The 24,582-nt window shown below is 40.4% G+C and overlaps 1 protein-coding gene across 3 annotated transcripts in view; it reads right to left on the bottom strand.

Annotated features, from left to right (window-relative positions):
• Window positions 1–23,394, bottom strand: part of AGFG1 (ArfGAP with FG repeats 1) — a 36,538-nt gene extending 13,144 nt beyond the window's left edge. Inside the window, exons 1-5 of one of the 3 annotated variants that reach the window (XM_069023843.1) lie at window positions 22,666–23,394; window positions 13,659–13,752; window positions 3,096–3,211; window positions 2,404–2,566; window positions 1,231–1,387 (exon numbers count right to left, since the gene is read on the bottom strand). In XM_069023843.1, the coding sequence (XP_068879944.1) occupies window positions 1,231–1,387; window positions 2,404–2,566; window positions 3,096–3,211; window positions 13,659–13,752; window positions 22,666–22,832 (697 nt within the window). In that variant the 5' untranslated portion in view covers window positions 22,833–23,394. The remainder of the gene's footprint in view (window positions 1–1,230; window positions 1,388–2,403; window positions 2,567–3,095; window positions 3,212–13,658; window positions 13,753–22,665) is intronic. The other 2 variants (XM_069023845.1, XM_069023844.1) reach the window with 2 other exon arrangements.
• Between the last annotated feature and the right edge of the window lie 1,188 nt (window positions 23,395–24,582).

The following is a 24,582-nucleotide window of genomic DNA, read 5'->3' as shown; positions in this document are numbered from 1 at the left end:
ATTCTGGAGTGTTCCAATAGCTTTTTATCCTTTTAAAAATTACCCAACAGAGATGCAATGCAATTTTACCTAGACTTTGAACACCGTATTGAAATACTGCTTTAATGGAATTTTCATCTCCCTAAAAAAGCACAAGGAATAATAAGGTGTATATAAATGAAGAATTATTCAGCAACAACTTTGGAAAGAAATTATTAGAAAAATTAACCATCTGCAGCCTTTTCAGTAACACAATACAGCACTGGCCAGTCAGCACAAGTTCTCCCAGTTAAACACACCTCCAAAAATTAATTTGGAGAAATCCTTGGTATTTTGCCCAGGTCCTCAGGTGTGAATCTAAAGTCCTGTCCATGACACTATCTTGGCTGCTAACAGTTTCAGGACTGAAGTGCAATAAATCTCTCTTATTCTGGGCAGCATAGCAGCATCACAGTTTCCCTCAGAACAACTACATAAAAAGCCCATTCAGACCAGGCAGTCAAAGGTGCTTTCCCACAACTACAATGCAAGTTAGCAACAACAAACTTCAGTGACCACAGAATCAACTTTTTCTTTAGGATAGACTTCTATTACTCTTGGCCTTTGGCTGGAAAAAAAAACAAACCCTGAGGGTTCAATATATTTTACTGAAGTCATCCTCTAAGAATTCAAGGCCTATCCCCCTTCCTCAATCAATACATATGCTCAAGGCTTGTTTATTCTTCCTGAACCTACAGAATACTACCCACATGGGCAGTACTCAGCTTTCAAATAGACACACACACAAAAGAGGAGGTCACTCTTTAAACTGGGCAAGCCTTGGTTTTTCTTTTGACAAACTGGCAGTTATTATCAATGCATTTGAACTCCTTTAAAGTCTCTGTATCTGCTTGCTTTTCATGAATGCTTTTCCTAATAATTTTCAGAAAGAAAATTAAACATCTAATATCAGCTCCTCCCAACATTTTGTTACTCATCCTCTCACTCTCTCCCCTGAAGAATTTAAAGTTTAGCAGTAGGCAGAAACAGTGTAATCATACATATTGTAGGAAATAGCTGTAGCAGTTCCCACTTCCGAAAACAGAATTGTCAGTCTTTGTCTTCAACTATAAAGACCTGAAAGAAATCTCGAGTAATACAACATACCTAAGGCACAGAGATTACATACACCTCATGAAGTTTAGTCAAAAGTCATCAAAATTAAAACTACATTTTATACATTTAAAAGAGATACACTGGTCCAATACCTACCTGTATGACTGTTGAAGTGTGCAAAATTAGCAAAATTCGCTGTAGCGGTTGATTGAGGAGGAGCAGCAGCAAAGATATCTGAGCCAAGGTCACTGAGGAGGTCAAATTGTTTCTTTTCTTGTTGCTGCTGTCCTTGAGATCGAACTACAACAGGAGACTACAAACAACATTTCAATTAGCTAGTACAAAAAGTTGATATTTTACTGAACTGACATTTACAAAATATTAGAGGGCTAGACAAAGCTTATTTCTTTAACAAGACATTTATTCCTGAAGTTTAAGATGCTGTATGTAGCACACACCCTCCTCCTATAGTATGAGGAAGACTATCTATGCTACGAGTCTGGATTTAAAGGAACTCTGCAGCAGATTTACGTGGCTTAATAACACCCGGAAGAAAAGAGTAGTGATATATTATTAGCAACTTCAGATTTTGTAATTGAAACTGTGAATACTGTACAAATACAAGCAATAAAACTTAGTTTTACAAGATGGAAAACAGTTATTCACTACATTCTGAAAAAATCTTTATAATTCAGTATAAGTAGAGAAAAATTGAAGAATTTCATAGCAAGGCTTGAAGTTGCAATTTTCTACTGTTTGAGTTCCAAGAGGTCCATTCAAGAGGTGCATGTATCCTGATGGCAGTTTTCAAAAAAACTGTCTTCCCTCCAAAAATTTAAGTACACAGTGTTGTTTGACTTTACATTACAGCATACAGACACCCCCTGAAAGCCACTTAAGACAGTTTCAGATGCAAAGGAAGCAATAATAAACATGGCATGCTTTCATCCACATATTCACTACTAATCTCATGGTTAACAGCATAAGTCATTTTCTTGTTTTCAAATAGAACAAACAAAGATGAAAATATAACACATTAGGTCCAAACTTTAGAGATACTCATGCAAAAGACAACCAATTAATCCTATCACACCGGAAAACTCTGCTTACTAAAAATAACCACCAAAAATTCAATTTGGTCAATAGAAACAAACTTCATTTAGTACCTGATCTGCAAATGTGTATATACTTCAATAAAATATATGAAATACAGAGATCGTATTAGTTCCTACAGATCACAGCAGTTGTTACTGCAAGAATTTTTGTGCCACTGAAAAGAGTGCCACGGACTGCAGAGCAGTTCTGTGCTCCTCAGCTGTCATTACTCACTTGGCTAGGTGTGCCCTTGTTTAAGTGCAGTGCGGGTGTAGCTTCTCCCAAGAGAGATTTGAGTGGCTTCACCTCAGGTGTGCTGCTTGTACTACTGGCAGAAGACCCCGATATGGATGCATGGACTGATGCCACCACCTTTGCTTGCTCTGGAGGAACATACCTACATTCAAGAAGAGCAATGGTTTTTACAAGTTTCATATGAGAAGTTCCACTCAATGCTCCTAAGTCTGAAGTGTGAGAACTGGCAGATCTCAGCTTTGCTCCTGAACCCCTGATCCTGCAATAGATTCTGTCAGTAGTTTGCAAAATACCCATTCTTTAAATATAGCTGAGATTTTTTTTAAAATGGACTAGAATTTAAAGTCATCAATATTTTTAGCACTTATTCAATACAAAACATAAACAGGATGGGAAATAATAATCTGCAAAACTGTTACTTTACATTGTTGTTGGCATGCTCTTAAGCCATTTCTGTTCCATCAATATGAACATTGAGAAACTTCTTTAGTTTGTCTTCTCTGCTTCCTATAGGCGCTCTGAATAAAGTTCAGAAATTATTTCAGTTTACAGAACTATGCAATCTAGTCTGAAGAGTACACAAGAAGGAAAGCACATTCCAAATGACATCAAACAGTCCATCTTCATTTCTCATCATAGAGGCAATCTTTAAAATTGTAAAGGTATCTTACCATCTTTTCTTTTCATATTTTTCCTGTAGAAATTCCTTTACTTTCTGTGGATCCCTGAAGTCTGGAATTGCTGATGATCTATCATCAAATAGGCCTAGCCAAATCTGTTTGCACACCTTAATAAAAAAACCACAACAATGCAGATTGATCAGACAAAATACCTTAATTCAAAGTTTAACTATTTAAGTTTATCATTATTAATACATTAGACCATTAAAGTGTGTGACTACATAATTTATATTCCAGACTGAGCTGCTGTAACAACTGACTGGTGCACCATGTACTGGTCTAAATACCTAGAGTTGAGAGACCATCTGTCTCAGCAAGGCAAGCAAATCCCAGCATCCAATTTCACCATCCAACACAAATGTTTTTACAAAACATTTGTAGAAGGTACTCATGAAACGCAAAGCACCTGATTTCTACTTATAATCTTTAAGATTCTTCTCCTTCACCTAATTCTATACATTCCCTTACTGTACTTCAGGGCTTAAACTGTTTCAACAGATTCCATATGTTCTAAGCCCCAGATAGTAGATTTTAAAGGATCCAAGGTTTATTTATACTTTTAATTACTGTTTGAGAACAGGAACTGTTTTTCCAACAAACTTTGTTACCATGATGTAGTTCCTACAATACCATATACATTTGAGTGATGGTATGAGAGAAGGAGTAAAAGTACTCTTGCTCCAATATAATTTTCTAACTGGAGTTGTGAGTGAGCAAAAGCTGAACCACTTGCAAAATTCTCAGTATATTCAAGCTTCAATTCCTGAGCAAAACAAGAGGAAAGGCAATCTCAAAACTAAACAAGACGTAGGAGTTTTAACTTGAAATATTTTAAGCCCTTCAGACGATTCTGCAAGTAACCTGAATATGCACCCAAACAACAACACCAAATATTAGCTGCCCTCAAAAATCTGAGTGCCCTCTTAGAACAGGTTTCTTCCAGAGAAGCAGAGTCAAAAAAGCTTTGTTTTTAAGATGCATACTCTTTCTTCCCACACCCTTTCTGAAATAGCCCTGACCATCCTTCTTACATGCCTACTACAAAGATGCCCTCTATCCCTACAAGTGTCAGGTTTTCAACATTGTCCCCAGTGACCTTCAGGAGAAGCACAGGCTCTGACAACCAAGAGCTGCAAAATGGATTGCTCTGAAAGCTGGCAAATCAAGGTAGAAGCTGTGATACTTCCACTTCAGCATCTTCCCCAAACAGGTTTTCCTCTTCACCTGGCCAGGGAGAGCTAGCTGACAAACATGATAAATCTTACAGGTCATTTCAGAGATTGCTCAGGATTAGAGAGATTAGGCAGACATCATAACTATGTATTTCATACTTGATGTTTCAGTTCTAAATAGCCTGATTGCATATTCAACACCTAACAGTCCTTATTACCAACATTATTATCATCTACTAGATTGAGACAAACAACAACAGGAAAGAGATCTAATGATCAAGATATATTTTTAAATTAGTATTTAAATAGCTAATTTAGAGCTAAGCTAAGTAGTTCCTACCTCAAACTCAGCTCTTCTACATTCAATCTGCAAATGTACTCCACAAAAGGGTCAAGTTCAATGCACTGATCTGAGATCCAAAATTAAAGTCACTTGCAGTATAATAATAGATATAATGAAACTTAATATAATTGTTTAGTACTTCATACAAACTTAGAAGATAAATGTAAAAAAAAGTCACAAGTCTGTTCTAAAGTAAAAGTTAATAGCATGAATCACTGTTTTAATAGTACCAGTCTTTCACTACTTTTTGCTGACAAAACATATAAAGTCAGAATATTTATGTGCGTAGCTTTAAACTTGCAGTGCATAGTCTGAGGTGGGCCAGGAGTAGTATTTCCATACTCAGATTTGTGAGTATAACTATACCAACAGCAGTCATATGATTGCCAAGAGGAAGAGAAGTCCTGCTTGTGGCTATTTACAGAATCTCTAGCAGCAGGAGTTGGTGGTGTTCAACTCTACACAGTCCCCTACCAACCCCAACTCAGTATTGGAAAAAACATCAGAAAACACGGAAGAAAAGAAAAATTGTGCTTAATTTCAGACAAGCAGAAAGACAAATGTTACAACAGCCCCTACTTGATTCTGCACCCAGCACTGTTAACACCTGGGGCTGTACCATGATAATCAGTTTGCATCCAGCATGAGATGTGCAGGCAAATGAAAGAGGAGGTCCCCTTCCCCACCCATGTCAGGCCATCCAATTACTCCTCCTTCTCCTGCAACCCAAAACAAGTCAGACCACAGAAACTCATCACAATTACCATGTCACTGGTACCATTGAAACCTGGAGGAGATCAACTCACAGCAACAAACCACAGCCCAGTTTTTCACATTTCTCCCTCCCAGTTTACTGCTTGATCTTCACCCTGAAGTGCCTAAGCATTTGGAGTGAGAGGGAAAGAAAACAAACAAAAAAACCCCAAAACAAACAAACAAAAAACCCCACCAACAAACAAACAAAAAACCCCCACCAACAAACAAACAAAAAACCCCCACCAACAAACAATCCAAACCAAAAAACCCCACCACAGCTCCATGTCAGTCTCAGGCCATCGTGACCAATGATTTCTGTAAGGACTCAGAAAACAAGGTGCTGTGTGACTTTAGATCATTACCAGCTACAAAGCCATAGTAGATACAGTTCTATGAATATGCAAACAGGAACGGAGGAGGACTGTGCTGAACAAACACCTGTTATTTTAAAATGATGCAAGCTTCTTAAAGGCATCAGCCCTTGCCATTACATTGCAATTTTTACAAACATTCAGAAAGCAGGCTTCCAAAAGTGCTTCCTGGAGCAACTAATTCCTGCTAAATACCTAACCACAAAAAGAAGTAACAAGTGAAATATGCCTTAAGTCACTACTGTAATTAATTTAAACAAACTGCCAGGCACTCTGTGTTTTTCTGTTGCTGGTAACAGAGAGAACAGTTTTACTAATGGGCAACACACAACCACCAAGCCAAAGAACCTACCAAAGAACCTACTTAGTCATACACACTTCAGCAAGAAGTTCTCATTGTACCAGAGTCTGACTGCAGGAGATGTACAAACACAGTGTAAAACATTTACCACACCAGGTGGTAATAATAAATTTCACGTAAGTTTATTTACCTAAAGAGCTATCAAAGAATGTACAATTTCTTAAAAGTTCATAAATATGGACAAGTCTTAAACCAAAACCAGACACCCACAATAGGTAAGAGTAGTTTGGATTTGGATAGTGGGAATGATGGAAAAGGACCATAAGACTAAGTGGGTGTACAACATGACTGGAATACAAAGGGTGAATCACATCCTCATAAGGGCATTTCAGACCATGATTAAGCCAAAAAAAGGCTGTTTTGTCTTCCTACTACAGTTGGGCTTGATAATCTTGAAGGTTTTTTCCAACCTACACAATTTTAACTTAAGTTCTTTAGAAAGCCATATTTTAAAAAGCTTTAGAATCACACAAGAAACCATGAAAAGGCACATATTTCTGTCTGAAGTAGCACACAATGCTTTGAACATCAGCAGCCATTCCAAGCAGGCATTCAGAGCCCAATAAAAGGCCCATTGTCTTCCCTTGTTTGCTGGTGACCTGTGTGCTCTGTCTAGCGATACTTCTGCTACTATCATCTGACTTGACAGGGATCCACAACACTGCATTGATTATGCTTCAAGGAGCCACAAAACACAATTTTCAGCCATCTAAAAAAACACAAATGGCAGAGAGCTGTGCAATATCACAGGATGAAATAAAAAAATAAAATTTAAAAAATACTGTTGTCAGAGGCAGAATTCACATGTGTAATTGTGGTTTTTTGAAGTAGTTATCTTTCCATAGTCATTTTAAAGCAAGTCACCAACAGTCCTGAATCATGTGCTAAGAAATAAGTTTGATGTGAGAAATCTTTATTTTTGCTGTATTTTTACTGATTGAATATTTTTTTATTTCAAAGCTATTCAAAAGTTACTCTTGTGATAAATATCAAGGAAATTTATGCCATGCAACTTGCTGTTTATGGTGGGGAATGATTACTCAGTTTGGTACTCTGATTACTCCCCACTAATTCACTAGGAATTGGACAGATATACTGAAAGAAATGAAAAAAAAAACCCACAAGTATAGAAAAATCAGACTGGCATCTTTAGTTGGCAACACTTCATCATGAGCTTCACTGCTATGTTCTGTCTGGCCCAACGGCTGCCCAGGCAGGACACCTGAACAGCACAGTTACTCCCACAGTTATTCACAGCATGTGCTGACTCTTGCAGGGCATTACTTGCAGGGAGGGGGAGCAGGGAGGAACTGCAAAAAGGCATTAAAGGAAACCTGCACAAACCCAACCCTTAAGCAAACAGTTGCTCTACTAAACACAGTTTTCTTCTTATTTAATACAAACAAACCATCTGAAAAAAATCCAAAGAAGTAATTGTTCTCAATTTTTGGTTATTTTGAAAGCATATGCTTTGAGAAATTCAAATTTGATATCCCAAAGAGCGTGTATTTCAAACCACCTCTTTAACTGCTCCATATATAAATCACACTTGCAGAGCTCATTCAGAAAATGCTACTGCTCAAGTTTCATGACATCTTCAGTCCCATTTTAACAGAATTACTCATTCCTTTGCTTTTATAGATAATACATGAAGCATCATCCCAACTCGCCACACAATTACACAACACTACTATTAAGGTATCAGCCCTAAAAATTCTATGGCTTTCTGAAGTCCTTCTACATTGCACCATCTCCTTGGGAATACTCTGGTTCAGCCATTTAACATTAATATTGTTCTTTCTGCAACAGCAGCACGAATAAGCCTCTGCTCAAAAGCTCTGTTTATTCGCCAAAAGCTTTGCTATACTCCTCCTTTTGATAACCACAGCTCTATCAAACAAAATGCTCCGCTTAGAGAAGAGCCTGACAATCTGGAGCCAAGAGTAAACGTTCAAGTTATGTGGAAGCCCCTAGAAACAGTGGAACATATCCAACAATCCATAATCGTTGTCCACTGTCCCTGAAAAGTGTAATTAGTTCATGTCCCACTGGTTCACCAACGGAGCAGGGGAAAAAAAAAGGAGAGCACTGAAGTCAGAATGACTAAGCGTATGCAGCACTTGAAAGTCTACTTTTGTTGAAGAGTTGACAGAAACAATACTTTGAAGTTTTGCCCCTACTACACTCTTGTCAGGTAAAAATAAGTAGATAAGATTCAGCAGTTGTCTTCATGAAGTTTAAAATTTCATGAGAATCCCTCTACAACTGCTTTGGGAAGGATAGTACCTGTCCTCTGCCAACGAGCTTCAGTCCTGCGAGGGATGTCATTAGACACTTGGCAACCAGATACTGGGACGTTCAGAATTAGATCAGTAAGTACAGCATGAAGTAAAGAGGGAAAGAGAATCACTACCAGCACCAACCTACTCACCCTGACCTAGATAAAAACCCAGGAGGTAGCAAGACAGAAACTGTGAGTTGCCGTAACTTAAATATATCATTGAAAGGAGAAACTGGGCCAAGTGCATATTGTACGTTATAATAAAGCCTTTACCTATATTTCTCTTCATACCATTGGTTTCCCTGAATTTGCACTCCACAGCTATTCCACCTGAGGGAGAACTGTTTTTCCCAGAGTAATTATATTTACCAGACATTAGGTTTTCCAAACACTATTTACATTTGTAGTCCTACACTTTCAGTCATTACCCTTGTTTTCAGCTTTGACAGAAAGCAACAAAGAACACATCCCATTCGGTGCACATCTGGCACACCACAAAAAGTTAATCAGAAAGGCTTCTGGTTTAAAACCCAGCCACCAGTAACATTTAATGCTTGCAGGAGTTCCAAGCAGGGCTCAAAGACTAAGAGAAAAATACATGTACCTGTTTTCCACAAAACTTTAGCTTTTGTTTTGTTTTGGGGTTGTTTTTTTTCCATGTGTGTTTTTACAGAGCTGGGCAAGTAGGGAAGAACAGGCACACTAAAAAACTGTTAATCAAGGAAAGAGTCATCATTATCCATCAAATTTTACAGAAACACTGAGAATCTGAGATTTCACTTCTTTCTCTTCCAGTGCTATGTATTTCAACTACCAAATAATGCTTTGCTGTGTCATAACTATTTCACTGATAGAGATCTCCAGTGTGTGTGGGAAGGCGGATATAGGGGAGACAAAGGCCTTCTGCTTACACAACACATTGAGCCACCACACTTTAGAAACTCCTGCTAGCATAGTTGTGCTAGTTAGGAATAATAAAAATTCAGTCAGGCCAGCAAAGCTCAGTTCTCTCTCATGAAGCCTCCTGCTCTTGTATGCAGTGAAGGCAACAAGGCAAGGAAAAACTCTAGCAGGACACATCCTTCTGGTGATAGAAACTGCTCTTCAACTAGGAAAAGCACATTACTTGACCTGCAACCCTTCTTGAGACCCAGACATACCACTGCATAGGAAGATTACACGTCAGTCTAGTTTAAAAAGCTCTAATGAGATATTACCTTTCGGGAGGCTGGTAAATGCCAAATTAGATTTCTTCTTCTCCCCCTCCCTGCCAATAAAATATCTTCAGTTATGCACCAAATGTAACGCTGACAGTGCATAGAACTGCACAGTATCACACAACAAAACTATGTTCCAAAACGTAACACCCTACAGGAAGGAAGATTTGGAAACAGTTTATGTAAGCAAGTTATAGCTTTGTTTAGTAATTCTGCACTTCTGATGTCAATATTATCCATTACTCTCTGTAGGTTAAAATCATTTTATACTACCAGCATACTGATTTCAAAGGCAGTTTGGGTCCAGAAGTTATAGTTGTTTCATAAGCAGAGTCAAGCCAGTAAATCCTGCTAACAAAGACATTGTTCTACACACAATCAGCTCATGTATCTCTATATCGTATTAGCAGAACCAGCAATGTACTACAAGGACACCTGACTGCACAGCTCGTGCTGTCAGGACTCATCAGCTCCAGCTTAGAGACTGCTCCTTCCACTCCAGGGTTTCTAGGCCACATTCCATAGTAATGCTTCTAGGGAAGCATTCTGGTCTGGCCTAGCACCAGCTCTGAACCAGACTCACATTGTTGCCAGCTCTACAAGAGTGCAGGGAAGAGGGACTTGCACAGGTGCTATTGGGAGTTGGGAAGATTGGCACCAAACCAAAATTCAATACTACTAAAATAACCCCAAACAGCTGAGCACATCTGCATGTATTCTACTCATTAGGTCAGGTAAACATGGTCTTTCCCCCAGAGCAACACAGATTTTCTAAATACAAGACCATCAAGATCTTTTTTTTCAACCACATGCATTTTAGAATGGGCTATTTGGAAAGGCTATAAAATACCTGTCATTTTTCAAAAGGGTAGGAGAAAAATTAACTTTGTAACCGGTTTGCCTCCTAATACTATTCTTCAGCTTAAGGGAAAAGTTTCTGAATAAACATTCACAGCTATAATGGCAACAGGAGATTAGCACCACCTCCACTTTCTGCAAACAGCAGGTTCACTTCCTACTACCACTGCACAACTGAATCAGAGGCCAAATCAGAGCTAGCATCATTTGAGGATGATTATTCAAGCAGAAACATCTCTGTATCAATCTCTTCTGGTTATTCCTAACATGAAAATATACTGCTCTTCATGTAGAGAGCAAGAAGACAACAAACCCTACCCAGTGAGTCAGAATTACCTTTATCCTTGAAAAGGATTTCAGAAGGCACTTAAGGAATGTCAGCTGGAAGATGCCTCCAGTCTTGCTGCAGTGACATTACCAACACTACCAAAGCTGGAGTCTGGATATCTGTTTATACCTATAGATGAGTAAGCAACACCAAAATATAGGTGTCTTCTAATACAGTAAAAGGATTTAAAACTGTTTGAAGCAGTAAAAACTCATTTAAAATACAGTTCAAGCTGCCTGTGCCAGAAAGACATTTCTTAGAACATGTACATACAGGGAAGAAGATGGTGTCTCACTTAAAGAAAAGCTGCTATGAATCAGCTTTCCCCAAAGCAGTTGCTTTGCAGAAGCCTTTCAGTAACTGAATGTTTTACCCATGTGTGCCACAAAGAGGGTCATTTACAACAACTGGGGATAAGTTAGTATTTTAAGTATTAGGAAGTGTTTGGGGATTTTTTCTTTGTTTGGTTGGAGTGGTTGGGTTTTTTTGTTTTGTTTGTTTTCTGGGTTTAGAGAACTTCAACCTCATACAATACACTGACCTTATAAATACCCTTTGAAGGAGAGTGGAAAACTACTTCCTCTAAGAACAACTCAGCACCCTAACCACTTTATCTCATGGAAGTTTTCTTGCTATTTTACTTTGTATTCAGAGCAAGATCCCTATTGTACAATCATGATCTACTCATCTGGAAGCATGAAAGGTTATCACAGAGGCCTTGGCCATGTTGGAGAAAGACTAGAACAAAAAAGTGGGAATGAAAGTATTTTAGAAGTTACAGAAAAATGGATGTTAAACATGATAGATTGTAAAAAAAGGTTAGCGTCTTTTTATATTCATCACTGCAGAATTGTTTTAATTGTTGATATTACAACATTGGACAATTCCATGTTTGGAAGTCTTATTTCAGGAAATTTAATTTCTTCCTATACATACAAGAGCCTCCTATGCTGAACAGCAAGCTAAGCAAAACAGTGTTTTTTTGTGAGGTCAGATGAATTTCATCTGTCCAATACATTAGCTTATCTGCAGGTAAGTATTCCAAAGTCCAATACCAACAAGAGAACGCAAAATGCCTGTTTAACTACTGCAACATAAAAAAGTGAAAACATATTTAACTAGGTTTTAAACTTCTAACAGTTTTTAAAACAATAATCATTTCTGTTCAATATTTGAGCACTCCTTAAATCTACCATCTGCACTTGCAAGTGTCTACTCAGTTCTACTTAAGAATTAAAGCAATAATCAACAACCTAAAACTAAACTCAAGAATACATCTTCATTTTTGAGGCAGCTCATTTAAATCACTGCAATTCTCTAATTAGAATACTACAAGTGCAAAGACCCCTGCTTTTGAAACAGAATAGCACTGCAGAGATCTGTGAACTTTTTTTATGTCAATAATAAATTACGTATCAACTAAATCATTATGACTGGCAGACTAGTCATGGCTATAATGAAAAGGACAACCACACTAATCAGTTGAGAAAGGATCACTTAAGGTTCCAGATCAGTGAAAACAAACTCAAAGCACTCTCTAGACATTGCAGATTTAGTAAAATATGAAATTAAAACAAATGCAGGGAGGGAGCTACAAACACATGTTTTCCTTTACTTTGTGAAGCTCAAAGCTAAGCTGAAGTTTACAATCCAATCTTATGGAAAGAGACTCCAACACACTCTATGTGAATCCACAGAAGATTCTTTATTAAATTTCCCTATGCAAGAAGTCAGCAATATGCTCCACATAGATACACATACATATGCAATGCTCTACAGTTTAAAAAAAAACCAAGCTACCTAAGCCATCAAGAGTATTTTATAAAGTCTGGGAGAGTGAAGGCCTCGTTCCAGCTCTGTCTAGAGGAATCATCCACTAACGGTCATTTCAACAAATAACACATGTTTACCTGGACAGAAAAAGAAATTGCTACTTCTATTTTCATTTTTCAACCTGACAGTTATGAATGGGCCAACTTTAAGAGAGTTGAGTACCAGCATTTTAGTGAATGATGGGATTTATCCCCACAAAACTTCACAAGAGGACACTAATAAAACACTCTCTAGCCTACAATCAGTAGTTCTACTAAACAGGATACAGATGCAATCAATGTGATGCAGAACTTTATCTAGTTCCAACAGAGGCAAAATCTGCCTCTAAAATCCTCAAGGCTACAGTATGGTATTAAAACGCCAAACTTCACTCTCAAATTGAAGAGAGCAATAGTCACATCCAGGGCTTAAGTGCTCTGTGTGTTCCCATAGAGCCAATCCAACATTTACCTCAGATGTTTTCTTCTATTAAAAAGAACAAAAAGTCAGTATGCTAGAACTTGTCCTCTTCAAAGCTGCCACAAGGCACACACTAGATAACAATTTCTCCCTTTCCTTCCTCTCTCCAAGAACATTCAACATGGATATACTTTTATTAAGTAAAGAGGCTATTAAAACTAGAAGACTTTCTGACACCTACTGTGAAGAAATACAGCTACAACCTGTATTTTCTGTATTTATTTTTGTCACAGTACACTCTATCAGGAAACACTGCTGCAGTCAGTTTCAAGTTCTGAGCTTGCAGGAAAAAAAAAATGGCTGCATCTTGCCTTATGCAAAATCAAAAGAAAACCCAATTCAGAAATACTGATCATGTGAATCTGGACTGTCTGGGTTGGACTATAACATTATGATGATCAGCTACCCAATGAAACAAGTACTTCAGAAGCCTCATTTCAAATGATGTTGGTTTCCAAAGACTTCTGTCTAGCTTTTGCTAAAAAAACAACCAACTAAGTTTTTCTTAAATATTAAAGTCTAAAGCATTACTTAAGTGCCAAACCCACTTTATTCTCCAAATAATAAATACTTACTTCATTTCCATGTTTCTGCAGAAATTCTATTTCCTGTTGTGTGAATGTAGTCATTGAAATCGACTTCACTCTGTGGGGTGGATTCAAGCCCCGCCTGAAAGAAGCAAGAAGTATTCAGCATTTGGGAAATTTGTCATCATACAATTACATTTAACACTACAGCTAGAAGTCAGTCCATTTTCAAATAGGAGCCATCTCTGTAAAACATACTCATTCTTGGTACGGCCATACAACTTAAGGCTGTGTAAGCTCTTCTCAAAGTAACACTCAGTATACTAAGTTGAATAACAGAACTTGGGGGGAGACCAGTGATCACAAGCGCTCATGCAAACTCATTCCGGCACTTTCTATGCAAATTTAAGAAAACAAAATTAAACTTTTTTTTTAAATCCTAATCTGCTTCACCCTTGCCTCTACCTTTTGTCTCTCACTCTTGGGTCCCTTGGCTGCATTTTCCTTTCCCTCCAACTCTTCCCTCACTTTGATGTCTTACTACAGCTTCTACCCAATAACTGGATTTCTTCAAGCTAAACTCCCCAGCTCAGTCTTTTTCTCCTGCTTTAACCTACATTTCCTGTTTCCTCACAGCATCTTTTTCTAGTTTACTTTTTGCCCCTGCACTCACAGGGGCTTCTTCCTCTTCCTGAACACTACAGAAGTAACCACAACAAAAGTGAAAAAGACACTGGTTTTAGTGTGCTCTCACATGAGGGATACCGTTGCTAATGCCACAGCTCCAAACGTGAGCAGCTCTGCCTCAAGCCCAGATTGGCACCACTCTCACATCCATGCCAGGCTGCTGCAGAAACAGTGTGCCAGAAGAAACACTAGGCACTTCTTCTGCTGCCACAGCCTGACATTGTCAAACCTGGTTAAGTCACAACCTGCAAGCACAGAGAGAAAACCTGCTGAGCAACAGCACCACGGTAAGAAAAAACTTGCTTTCTTTAAATACATGCTAACTACTGCTTTTGCCTACCAACAAATTGCCTACAATCAAAACCAAGCTGTGCTTTGCTCAATGGCGGCCAGAACATTACATCCCACATGTTCCAAGCAGTGAGACACTCAGGCAACACCACGAGGCCAGTTTAACACTCACGTTAACCAGGCCTGGATTTCTGAAATACCATCTTAAAAACCAATTAATAAACATTAACCATGAGATATCAAAGCACACAAAAAGCTTTCCAGGGATGCAATACAGGCCTAACAAATCACTAAGAAAATCATCTGATAGCTCTATTGCTTGTATTTGTTCCTATGCTTTTAATTCTAAATTGGTTCAGGCTGCTTTTAAGAATAAAAAAAAAATCACTGACATCTAATTTAGGACAACCAGTGGTTTACTTTAAGCTCCATGATTATCCCAATAACATTAACTATAACTTAAATTGCTACCCATCAGAACAGCCTATGACAAAAATCTGATATTCCAAATATTAACATTATATTCAACTTTTACAGAAAAATTTTAGCACTTCAAGTTTTCCAAGTAAGTCTAATGGGAAAAATATTGTTATGCATTTAGCTTGCAAATTCACCTCCACACTTAAATTCAACTGTACCTGTAAGACAATTCTGATCCTGTGTTAAAAGATCTTCATATTTTCAATCAAAAGTTGAATACTGGTTAGAACACTCAGCAGTAACATTTTAGCCTAAGTTTCATGAGAGACTAAATTTGAGATAATCACTGCTTGAAACACTTGGATAAACAATTAATTGTATTTTGCTAAGAAATGCTGTGATTTTGAATACCTTAAAAGCAGAAGTCATATACAAACCTACAGGCATATGAAAATTAGTTTTACAGAATACTATTTGCTTCAGCAAATTTTTGAAATCTGAGCAGCTGACATTAGACTCCACAGTTCAGCATCTTGACAAGAAGGTAGACATTTCATTGAAGTTGGTGAGAGAGGTTTTAAGATAGTTGATTAAACTATCTTCTCTCAAAATGTTTGAATTTCTTGGTAAATTAAAATTACCAATTTAACATCTTTCATCTAGCTGTATCATCTACATCACAAATAAATTACACTTATTAAAATACTATAGTATTATCTAAGATTTTTTTAAAGTACATACTCATTTTAAGATTACGTAATTTAAAAGAAATCTGTAGGAGTTCTATGCAGTTGAAATTCATTGTTTCCCAGCTGGTGCTAGGATTAGGTTTGGTTGTTTAGGTTTGTTTATTTTTGGGTTTTAAAAAAACACCTTCTAGGTCTGTGTATATAAGCAATTACAATTCACTAAATGACACTGTAGCATCACATACTCAGTGATAGCATAGAAAAGTTGGCATCCACCCAGCATTTCACATAAATATGCTCCATCAAATGTTACATGAGAATTACCGTCCCTTGCTTTTACAGTAAGTATAAAAGCAGTTCTGTCTGCCTTAGTCTGTTCAATTCACTCTCCTTCTAGTAATTACAATAGCAGCACAGTTAGATAGTTGCAAACTATTTAATGACTATTTAAAAGCCAGAGCTATTCACTAACACTTTCACATGTTTCCCAGCACAGGCAGTATATCTCAACTTTCCAGCTCCTGCTGGAAATTCTTTTTTGCAGTAAGTATAGTTTAAGTGTTCTGCTGTACCTGTGTTTGCAATTTAAAGGCACTGAACAAGTTAACACGTACCTACTCTACAGTCATCTACCAGGGCTCTTCAGAGCATTTACATCAGCAAACACTGATATTCAGTATCTTCAGCTCTATTAAGCAGCAATACTGAATGTGGTTGAGGCCTAGATAAGATTTTGTTAAATCTCACCAGACTTCCTCCATGCCTCTCTCTCCAGTGACTAATTCAGATTATAAAGTTCCCTGATATACACATTATATCCACATGGAACAAGATGAATTCACATTTCTATTACACCATCCTGCTAAGAGATGGAAGACATTCCCCCCTAAAGGTCAGATCACCACACAGAGGTGTCAGATGTCTGGCACGATGAAAGAGAGCACAGCACCACATCAGTGGTCCAGGAGGACTGGAAATTCTGAACAAAACTTTAAGAGCCTTAATGTAAACTATCAGGGTGCAATACTATACATACAAGTATTTATGTCCATTGAATACGGCAAAGGGTGGAGGCAATCTATGTAAAGCTTCTTTTTATGCTAAAGCAGCCTAAAAAGTCAACCCAGAACAAGGAATTCAAGACAAGAAGCTGCACATAAACACAGCCCAAACATATGCGCTACCTTTCTTAGATAAATTACTTTCATTCTACCATTAGAACAGCAAACACTCTATTTTTTTTATGATTTCTAATCCATAATCTACATCCATGAATTGCCTGGAATTTCCCTAAAACAGAGCAGTTGTGGGATTTTTGAAGCAGAATTCAAGGACCAACCCTTCCTTACCTACAGAGATTATTTAATGACCCAAATGATTCACAAACAGCTCATCTACATATGGGGGAAGCTTATTGGTAGACAGCCAAGTACAATTATCCCTTATGAGGAATTAACAAACCTCCTTTTTCATAGGAAAAATGTTTTTTTCCTTGTATTTGACAAGTGTTTCACACAGTTCTAATGCTTTACAGTACTCCCTATTTAACAAGGGACAGAATGGATTACAGTCCCTTAGTGGAAATTATCCACACCTAAATTTAAATTGCCCCTGAACAAATATTTGCAACTTGCCCCTGTGCAGTGGTACCAGTTACTCCCTTCCCTACAACAGAGCTCCTGGGGAAGGCAGCAACCAAATGCTACCTCAGCACTTAAACCAGATTGCAGCCCTCTCCCAGGAGGCCCTGGGGAAAGATGACAGAGTAAGACAATTCTGCCATCTGCGTTTATCCAGCACACCAGAGCTAGAACATCCCACACAGAGATCCCACTCATCACTGCCAACTTCTTCACACTCAGCAATGGTTATTTCTGTGGAAGAGCACTGTGACCAGAGCTTCCAGCCTGGAGACTCTCCTCCACTGACCCTCACTGAGTCACAGCCTAGCATAGGGGCAGCTTCAGAGAACATGAGACCTCTGTTCTCCAGAAGGCATTGTTAAACTGGTGCTCTCACAAACAAAGGAAGCTTTAAGGCCACTGACACAGGATTCTGCAGTCTGGCAATTGAAACATTAAACATTCAAAACACAGTCAACAAGCAGTGGATATTTGTTACTAAAACAATTTAGCAGCAAATTATAGTTGAACTTGTGATTGTTGGCAGAGCAGCCATTCCTGCATTAATCTCAAATAAGAGTTGGCAAAGCTGTCTGCAAAGGCCAGGGCTGGGAGGCGAAAAAAATTTAAAGAGTGAGCTCTGGCAGAACAGAGGGTCCCTTTTGTGGGAGGAATGGTGGTCAGACGGCTGCTCAACACTGCTAACATCCCCTGGCTCAGATTTTAACACCATCTTGAGTCTAAGCCAGCAAAATCTGATCCCCTAAAAAGCATGAAGTTAATGAGGCAAGTCAAATACCAAGCCATCACAGAGCACCCCACATCCCCAGGTGTCCAGAAAACAAGCGCCAGAAAATCCAATGTCACAGCATTTGTTATTATTTCTGTGGTACTGTAATTAGCAAAGAGAATATAAGCAGCACTGGCCATTCCTGATACTTGCAGACCTCCCAGGAGACCCTCCGCCATCTCACAACCTCATTTATTTTTAATAGCAGAAGACTCATACACATGTTTTGAAGCAGAGTCAAGGTTAATTTAAGTTTTTTCTTAAAAAATACCCAAACATTCTTTCTGAACTGCACAGTGTTCACTGTGGTAGACAGACATTTCCTTTGCTCTCCTGCCCTGAAACTGAAAACAAGAAATATAGTAATATAGAAAATACCCTTAAAAATCTATATATACACACACAGAGACACAGAACACACGGAGTAATTTTCCAAACATTTTCCAAAGGAAAAAAAGGATGGAAAAGTCATGCTAACACAATCACCTTCACTCTAGCACTGTTTGTTTAGACTATTTTAATTTCTGCTAAACTTCTTCTAGGGAAAGGACAGTAATTCACCACCACTGCATAGAGATGTTAATAGTTTGTTACTAATCTATCTGCCATCAAATACTTCCATCTGGCTGACACAGAACTCCCTTACCCATGAAAATTTTAAATTTAAAATTTCAACTAGAAGCATTACAAGCAGCCAGAAGGAGGCCAATAATTGTGAAAAATAGCATAAAAGGGCATTTCTCAAAGTATCTGTATGTTCTAAACATTCCTTGTTGCTGAACAAGAGACTTCCTTAGTAAGTTGGGAGGGAGGGAGGGAACTGAGAGGGCAGTGAAAGGAGTGCCTTAATTATCACATTAGCAGATATTAAAAAAATGTCAAGATTAAACAAAAAAATTATATATTCAAAAACATGTGCAAGTGGACTCTAAATCAAACAGGGATATTTTCCATTGGTGTACTGAAAAACATATTCTTTTTATCAAAGTTGCGAGCGGGCTGACTGCAAGTGCTACAGAAGTGCTCAAAAGCAGAGATGCACAGACAGCTGAGATACAAGGCCAAGAGGCATTTGATAAGACAAAGGAAAGGATGTCACTGTCAGCAGGCCACATGGGAGCATCCAGGAAAACAATAGTCATAGCTACCAACATAATCCTTTGAATCAAAGGACTTCTTTCAAACCAAAAGAATCTCCCTGCCAACATTTCCTGAGATGCGGGTTTGCTGTAATAAAGAGAAATCTTCCCATGGTGTGTGACTGTAATCCTTCACCTGAGAACACTGCTCCTCCAGAGCATCTTCTCCCACTCTCAGGGCAGAAATGACTGTGTGTTTAGTTCCAGATAGCCTATATTCTTGTACAAAAAGCTGCATTAGCTTGTGTGATGCTAGCACACTTTTTTCCCACATGAAGAATTTAAACACAGGGGACAAGTGGAAGTATTTTAAGAGGAAGCAAATTCACACCACTGTGCATGAACTTCCTCCTGCCTGCACCATTTTGCACAGCAAAACTTCTGCTCTGGTAAACCTGATTGGATAAGGTCATTTAAATCCAGGTATTACAGAAAAAAACCTCCTGTAATTCATATTTTTACTTGACAAGACTCACTTTCAACACTTAAGTCAGAAGCAGATCTTTTCAGCAAAGCCACTAGTCCTGTCATTGTTTTTAGTAGCTTATGAACAGGCTAGACATACTATTTTGGGAAACAGTAGAGGGAACAGAAGCTTTTTAAAGCTAAATCTAGTAATACATAGCATCACTCTTTTGATACACATGAAACACTTAAAGGAAGTTCAGGATGAATCCAGAATTAAGGTTTTAGATCTGAATAGACAGTCCTTGCCAGGACAATGCATAAAGAAAACTTGTAAAAAAGGTTATACTACAGTTTTAAAAAGTTTAGAGTTAACAGTACCTAAAATAACATGCCTATTTAAGATCATACTGATATTAGCAGTCACTTTTAATTAATTGAGAAACCTTTCTGAAGGAGACTTTTTAATGTACTAGTATTTTAATCTTGCATTGGGCACTTCATACTTGAAAAAACTAGTCTACTTGACTCCTAAGAATACTTCCTGTACCAGATTAGAAAAAATTAATTAAAACAAGAAGCAATGCAAGTTGTTCACACAGCATATAAACAAGATAAAGTACTAAGATTATTAAAGCCTTACAGTAAAGCAAGTATTATGAGGCAGAATGTAAACAACCATTAAGAACTATAGAAGCAGCTGTACTTTTACACTTATTTGCCATTATGTGGTTTGTTCTCCCCGCATTTCCCTGCACTGTGGAATTCTACAGTGAAAAGCATCTGGAAATAAACAACTTGTATGAAGGACCATTCTGACAGAAGTGTTAAAAATAAGTTTCTAGTTATGAAACAGACATGACCTACACCAATTCTCATCACTAACAAAAATATCCTACTGGCTAGGTCCTAAGCTGTTAACCAATGCATATGATCCTGCACACACAATTTATGGAAGCTTTTCCAAGTTAACATGAAAGAATGAGTCGAAATTTATTTTAGAGGGAAGCTTTAAGTCCTCTTAACAGTCCTTTACTCCAGCTGTAAGTGTAGGTGTTACTAGCTGTAAGAACCGAACATGTTGTTTGTGGTTGTTTTTTTATAGCAAGACAAAAACACTGCATATTTAGAAAGGAACAATTATTTGAATTTTATTGGAATACCAATACATTAACGTTTTTGCTACAGTATTCCTCCTTTAAGCATGGTAACATCCAAATGATGGTCAACTTAACATCAAGTGGCAGCTGTCCCCTGCTTATGAGCTGTTTCACTGCCTGTACATCCTTTTAATTGGTTGCTGTAAATTGGACTATGCACTTTAGTAGTCCATACCTCCCAGCTAACAGATAAAAGGAACAGACCCTTCTGAACCCACGCTGAACATCTCAGCAGCATTCACAATATATTTGTCTATTAAGGTTAAGAAGCCTGAAAAATAAAGACAAACACTCTGATGGTGCAGCTTTATTATGCTGTCAGTTTAACCCAGTAAGAACATGATCAACCATTAAATAAGCTCAGTGCAGTAGCTTAATATAGTTTCACATGCCAGCACAAATAATAGTTTGCAAAGAGAGCAAACAATAGCCAGAGCTGGCTGATTGAGTGGCATGTATGTGTGAAAAACCAGTCTCTTTTCAATTTCACAACTTAAATGTATTTTCTGTATTTGTGTCAAGTCTCTTCAGAAGTCTACACCAAGTAGAAGTAAAAGAACCCCAAGTCTAATCAGCTATTAGTATAAAAGGCAGTTTATTCCATGTAAATTCAGCAAAGAACTAACATACTTGCTTTGTTTTGCATTTCAGTGTAATTACCAACTTTGTTCTAAAACACCAGACCTTACTTGGAAGGCCTGTTTGGGGTAGTAAGGGGACAGAAATTAGTTCAGGCTCCTGAATGCCTTTTATGAACTCAAACCCTTACAAACACCAACCTGTATCCTTTGATACTATTTATTACTTCTTTGGTTACTCTTCGAATCTGCTCCATTCCATTAGCACAATGCTACAGAATCATATAAAAGCAAACAGATATAGCTAAGGAGAAAGTAGCACTGAAGACAGCAGGGTCTTTCCCCCAAATTATGGATATGTGACTGAAATTCACAACTGACTGACCTCAACTCTTAGTTTCATACACACTATCTTTGGGGAGGATGGGTGGAAAAGGGAGGAGTAGTGGGGAGGCCCATACAGGAATGAGGAACAGGAAAAAATGCAACCACGTTATCAGAGCCAATCCCTTTCCAAGGTTTATATATATAGTTTGTAGGAAATAATCGATGTAAGAGGAAAAAAACCGAACCACCTTCTACAAGATCAAGTCTCTCAAACCATTTGGGCTAGAGTTTATCGACTGAGAGCTTAAAGAGTTGTCTTACAAACTATCGCCGAGCATAACTTGATACACATAAAGCTATAGTGGTGGTTTAACTTAACGTTAAAGTAGTATCTGTAAACATATTCACGACAGGATTAGTATCCCCGCATCTTCAAGGCTGTCATGACAGTGAACTGCTCAGCCACGTGCCCCTTCCCTTTCCGCAAGTATCCTCGCACACTTGTTTAATTAACCATCCCTCCGACACGTCCGTGGGGTGGTGGTGCTCCCACTCCCCGTGAGCGCTCCCCCTACGTGCCGAAGAAACCTCCTCAGGATCAGCTCCGGGCCGCGGGGCTGCCGTGCGCCCCAGCCCTGCACACCCCGCCAGCGGCCGCCACCTCCGCACCGGGGGCTCCGACGGGGATTTCCAGCGAACGCGCCCAGTAAAGCCTCCCGACGGCCTCCTTCCCTTTCCCGGGAGAGCCCCCCGCCCGCTGCCCCCCGACGTGGCCAAGCCGGCAGCAGGAAGGGCGAGCGCAGGGGGAGCGGCGGCGCAGCGAGACCCGCGGCGGGGCTGCACCGCCCAGCCGCCGCCGCCCTGCGGACGCGTCCCCCGCCGGCCGGGGGCGGAGGTCACCCGTGCCGGCGGAATGGAGCCGGCGGTCCCCGGCCGCACTCACTCACAGGATGCCGGAGCAGGAGGTGCACACGAAGCTGCCCACGGTCATGTCGGTGTAGGTGGGGCCCCGCTGGTCACAGTCGAAGCACTTGCGGTTGGGCGGGAGGCTGCTCATCTCCCGCAGCAGCTTCAGGTGCTTCTCCTCCTGCTTCCGCTTGGCGCTCGCGGCCATGGCCCCGCCGGCGAGGGACGGCCCGGCACGGCGCCGGGCCCCGCTCACACCCCGGTGGCGGTGGCGCTCCGGGGCCCGGCCGGCGGGAGAGGGGCCGGGCGGGAAGGGGGGTGAGGGGAAGAGAGGGGAGGAAGGGGCGGGGAGGGCACAACCAGCGCCCGCCGGCGGGCCGGTGCGGGAGCGCGGTGGCCGCTGACGCGGACCGGCGGCCCCGCGAGGGAGAGAGCGGGCGGGGGCCGCGGCGCGGGGGAGGAGGCGGCGGCGGCGGCGGCGGCGGCGGCGGTACCGGGCCCGGGGCGGCGGAATGACGAGCCCGGGCGGAACCTGCGCGACACCTTTATGAGCTCAGCGAGGAGATGGCGGCCGCGGCGGAGCCCTGCGCGCCCGCCGGCTGCAGCGCCCCCTGTCGCCTGGGAGGACACGCTACCCCCCCCCCCCTCACGCCGCAACCCTGGCCTGGGGCGGCGCCTCCGGCGGAGCCGAGTCACCCCGCGTGACCCCGCGGGGCGGGGGGAGAGAGTCGGGGGGTCAGCTCTGTGGAGAATCCCGATGGAAAAATATCAATAAAAAGTGCAGTTAGCCTTTTCTCGGAGAGGAGGGGATCGCCCGCCCACTCCGCGGGGTGCTCGGGGCGGGCTGTTTCCCTCACACCGCGGGCTGAGGGCCAGGCGGTCCCTGCCGCCCCTCAGCCCCCCGCGAGCGGTGGGCTCAGGCCGGTTGGGGAGAGCGGGAGGTGCTCTGTGAAAGAGCGACCACCCGCCTCGCCCCCGCCCCAGCGCTGCCGGTGTCATTCTGCGTCCCTAAAGTGTGGAAATTCAGTCACGGAGCGTGGCGAGAGCGGAGGCGCTCCCGGTCCTTTCGGGGCCTTTCCTCCTGCTCCCAGAGAGGGTGCCCGGGGGTCCTGGTGGCGGGCATGACCCAGGGCACGCTGGTGGCAGCGAGGTGGCCCAGGTTCCGTGAGGATCGTCAGTGCCGATTGCAGCAAGCAGCGGGATTTGTGAGAACACCCTCACGGATGGCTTTCTCGGGACGGAGGCGAGAAATGCACTGTTTCCCTTTGGGAATTTGGTGCCAGGCTGGCCGCTCCCCCACCAGGGGTGAGAGCAGAGCTAGGAGTCACGTCCATCTGGTACCCGAGAGGAAACCCCAATCAGCCCCTGATCCACAAAATACGTGTTTCTTCCACACAAAAGTGCCTAAAGGAATACTTCTCAACAGTGTGCAAAATCAATGTAAAAAAAAAAAAAAAAAAGGTCAATGTGCTTTATATTTCAGTGATTTCATTTACAAAATGCCCCAGCAATACTATGTATGATTAAAATCTTTTAAGGTTTAATGATTCCCAATGCAATGTATTTAGGGTCAAGTTTGGTGCCCCTGACATCAGTACACATAGGAGCAAGATCTGATCCACTGTATTTTCCTCATAGTTTTAGTTTAAAAATCTAGGACTAGGTGTTCAGCATCAGTAATCTGTCCTTCCTCTTCTGATTTCCCTGGATGTGCTAATTCACATGAGCTGATCAACCAGTTCTGAGTTTTAAACACAGAAGGCAATACTCCCATTTTTTTCCTAGTATGGGTGGCAGGAGCTGTTAATAGTGAAACATAAACATCACTAAATAATCACCAAGGCTTAAATAACATTCTTAAGAGTAAACAGGAAATACTTCCTGTCTTATAAGGACCAAATTCTCACTGCTTCCTCTAATTTTTCACTTCTCTATGAAATGCTGATATTCTTGTTATT

Source organism: Aphelocoma coerulescens, chromosome 9 (assembly GCF_041296385.1).
Source record: "Aphelocoma coerulescens isolate FSJ_1873_10779 chromosome 9, UR_Acoe_1.0, whole genome shotgun sequence".
Taxonomy (NCBI): Eukaryota; Metazoa; Chordata; class Aves; order Passeriformes; family Corvidae; genus Aphelocoma; species Aphelocoma coerulescens.
The sequence above is the reverse complement of the archived record's forward strand: the minus strand, read 5'-3'. Positions and strand labels throughout refer to the sequence as shown.